Genomic DNA, 3,723 nt, shown 5'->3' with positions numbered 1-3,723 from the left:
GGGGGGGGGGGGGGGGGGGGGCGCCATGGGAGGAAGAGGGAGAGGGACATGGCCAAGCCCCAACCTGGCCCTACAGAAAAGGGAAGGGGGTGGGGCTCAGCCCTACTGGGGTGGGAAGGGGCATGGCCAGGCCCCAACCCGGTCCCAACAGGGGGAAGGGGTGTGGCCAGGCCCCAGCTCAGCCCTGCAGGGAGGGAAGGGGTCAGCCCCAATGCAGAAGCAAGGTTTCCTACTAGCCCCATGGAGGAAGGGGTTACAACCCAGCCGGGTTTGGGAATTTGGTGGGGGAGGCAGGCCATATTAATGGCCATTGCTCTCCTGACACCAAATTTCCTGACCTGTGGCAAGCCTCATGCTGGCGAGACCAAAACTGAAACACAGGTCTGATAATACCACTCTAAAGGTTTTGGAAAACCTCCACAGTGCAGATAAGAGCCTCAAGAATGGTTCAGGGTACCTTAAACTGAAGTTTAACCTTATCAAAAAGGAGGTTAGAAGACAATTTGATTCCACTATCATACCTTCACGCAGCAGGTGTTGGGGAAAAAAGGTCCTTTAACATAGCTGAAAAAGGCACAGTGAAAACGAGTATCTGAAGCCAAATAAATTCAGTTTAGAAATAAAGCACTTTTTTTAAAATAGCGAGAGTTATTAACACACAATACAAGCTACTAGAAGTAGCAGCCTTTATCTCCTGAAGTCTTCAAACCAAAACTAGACGGATAAAGCATGTCCTCTGGAAAGGTAAAATCTAGCAGTATCAACTGAGTGATAACTGGCCTGTGACAATGTCAAGGTAAGTCATCCAATGGTTCCTTCTGGCTTTGAATCTTCTGAAGTCACATGAAGTACAATACCACACCTTACTAGTAAGAGCATGTGTTGTAATTTTTCTTTAAAAAAAGAAGAAAAATACAGAACACTATGCGCACACTTTTGAGTATTAAACTAAAAAAAACCACTAATGGAGTATGAATAATCCAGACCACAGCATGTGGACACTTACATTCTCAACTGGGTAAGAAATTCCATTCTTAGGCAGCATCAGTTTGTCTACACCCTTCACTGTCACCAGAACTGTAGCTCGAGGACGATGAAACAGATCCCCCACTGCAAGCCCAGGCCAGGAGAGGTCCTGCAACAAATTCAGATGCATACTTTTTTTTTTTTTTATTTTAAATGAAACACCTGACAAAATTTTATCAAACAAATACAGGGAATTCATTATGCTATCAACATTAGTATGCTCTCATATAAAAGAGACTTGGGGGAAAAAAAGTCAAAACGTATAATTCTCTGAGACAAGGGCACTGCGAGACAAATCATCATTCATGTTCCATACAGTGTTAATTAAACTTCCTACTCTGGTGCAAAGCCAAGCTTCACAGGCAAGACTACTATACTCTACTAGCTGCACAAACAGAGTTCCACTTACCAGAGACTTTAAGAGGCACTGCCCATAATTTAAGGGAAGTAATAAGCTTCAAGTATGCAACTAATTAGAGAAATATTTTTAATTCAAGACTCAATTACTCGGACACAAAAACTAGAGGTGTACCAAAATATCGGTCCACATCATATCAGCACTGATAAAACGAAAACTGTCATCAGCAATCGGCTTTTTTTTGGCTGATGCGGCCGATAATGTCACGTCACTGATAAGTGCCATGCGCACGTGCACAGCTGCAGCCTGGCAACTTGGCGAGCAGCATCCAGCTGGTAAGTACGTGGGGAGTAAGGGGTACTGTGGAGGGAATGGAGGTGCCAGGGGCAGACTGAGACCCCCACAGTGAGGAAGGAAGTGGGGCTAGGGCTAGCGCTGCCCAGCCGGGGTGGGGTGGGGCACGGTATGGGAGGGAGTTGCGGGCAATTTGTCTGGAGGCAGAAGGGGGCAGTGCCCTTCGGAGGGGCATGGGGGGCATGCGCCTCCTGGGTCTGTGCGCAGGGCAAGGATAAGCTGCCAGCTGCAGGCTTGGGGACAGGGGCTGATCCAGCCTCTTCCTGCTAGGGGCCAGGCTGGAGCTATGCACTGGGGTGGCCAGGGGCAGGATGGGTGGCAGCAGCGCTGGGAGGGAGACTATAGCAAATTCTGGGGTGGCCTTAGCCCACCCTATAACCCCCCACACCAAGTGCAGACCCAGCCCAGCCCCCACTGGGAAGATGCTGGCACAGCCCCTGGCCTCAAGCCCTGTGCACAAATCTGGGGAGCACATGGCCCCCATGCCAGACTCAGGGGTGCGCAAAGCAGTGGGAGCTGCCCTCCCTGCCCCACAGGATGAGCCACCCATGGCTCCATCCCATGCCCCACCCCAGCTGGGCAGTGTCTGCTGCCCAATCTTTATTGGTGCACCCCTAATAAAAAACACATTAAAACTCAACAAGAAAAATTGATTGCTTGGATATTTCTGGTACAACTATAAAGGCCGATGACTCTGACATTTAAATAGGCAAAGTCTTTCAGGCAGTGGCAGAGTTAAAGCATCCTTCCATGTTGCAGAAAAACGTATTATGAGCTGGACCTATTTAACGTATAATTGTATACTAGCAAAACGTAATATGAAAGATATATCCTCATCCACTTGTCACAAGTACAAATCAAGGATCATTTTCCACCTATATAAACTCTCTCAACCTGAATACAGACCTGGTGGCCATTTACAAACTCACCAGGGGGGACCAGTGGAACTTGGGTGAGGCTGTTCCCCTGGGCCCCACCTGGGGTTACTAGGAATACTGGCCACGAACTGTTAGAGAGAAAGGTCAGGCTGGACATCAGGAGACACTACTTTAGTTAGGGCTGCCAGGCTCTGGAATGGGCTCCCAAATGAGGTGGTACTCTGCCCTACCTTGGGATTCTTCAAGAGGAGGCTGGATAGGTATTTGGCTTGGGTGTTATGACCCCAGCACTCGTTCCTGCCTGGAGCAGGGGGTCGGACCTGATGATCCGTTTAGGTCCATTCCACCCCCAAGCACTATAAAACTATGAATAAGTGTAAATGTAAAAGATCACGTCACATGCCTTTTAAACACTGTCCCCAATATATTCCTTAAGGCAGGGGCAGGCAATTATTTTGGGCAGAGGGTTGCTTAATCGAGTTTTGGAAAGTCACTGAGGGCCACATAGGTAGCCCCATCCCTTGACAGGTGCCCTGCCCCTTGGTCACCATCTTGGGACCAGAAGTCCCACCCCCTAACCTCTGACCTCTGCCACCAGAAGTTCTTCCCCTTGCCCCCCAGAAGTACTCCTTTCAGCAAGTGGGCTTGCCATCTCGGAACCAGAAAAATACCAAGTTACAGTCTAAAAAAAACAAAAACAAAACACCAAACATACTACAAAATTCATTAATTTCATTTAAAAAAAAATATTTTGTCCTGGTGTGTGCGCGTGTGTTATACATAGAGGTGATAGTGTAATAGCTTGGTGGGTATATGTTTGTGGGTGTTTGGGGGAGGCTGTGGGTGTCTGTGTGGGATGGACAGGTGTGGGAGGTATGGTAGTGTGGGAGTGTGTGGATTTTGTAGGGGGCTGTGAATGTGCAGGGGGAGGGCTGTGGCTTGGGTGGAGTGGGGAGGGTTTGCCCACAGCCCACACCCCAACAGCAGGCAGAGCCCCTGCCAGTGCTTCTGCAAGCCTGGCCTCTGTGCTCCTGCTGTTCCCCGCCCCAGGGCACCAACGCAGGCCTCGTGCTCCCACTTGCTGCTGCTCCCCCCGCCCCCCCTCCG

At 49.5% G+C, this 3,723-nt stretch overlaps 1 protein-coding gene across 1 annotated transcript in view; it reads right to left on the bottom strand.

The window, feature by feature from the left end:
- The window catches only part of ATP6AP2 (ATPase H+ transporting accessory protein 2), a 29,504-nt gene that overhangs the window by 16,670 nt on the left and 9,111 nt on the right, over window positions 1–3,723 (bottom strand). The window contains exon 4 of the mRNA XM_019523869.1: window positions 1,007–1,135. Within this exon, the coding sequence (XP_019379414.1) occupies window positions 1,007–1,135 (129 nt within the window). The remainder of the gene's footprint in view (window positions 1–1,006; window positions 1,136–3,723) is intronic.

This window comes from Gavialis gangeticus, unplaced genomic scaffold, assembly GCF_001723915.1.
Source record: "Gavialis gangeticus isolate Ggan-Ray unplaced genomic scaffold, GavGan_comp1, whole genome shotgun sequence".
NCBI lineage: Eukaryota > Metazoa > Chordata > Crocodylia > Gavialidae > Gavialis > Gavialis gangeticus.
The sequence above is the reverse complement of the archived record's forward strand: the minus strand, read 5'-3'. Positions and strand labels throughout refer to the sequence as shown.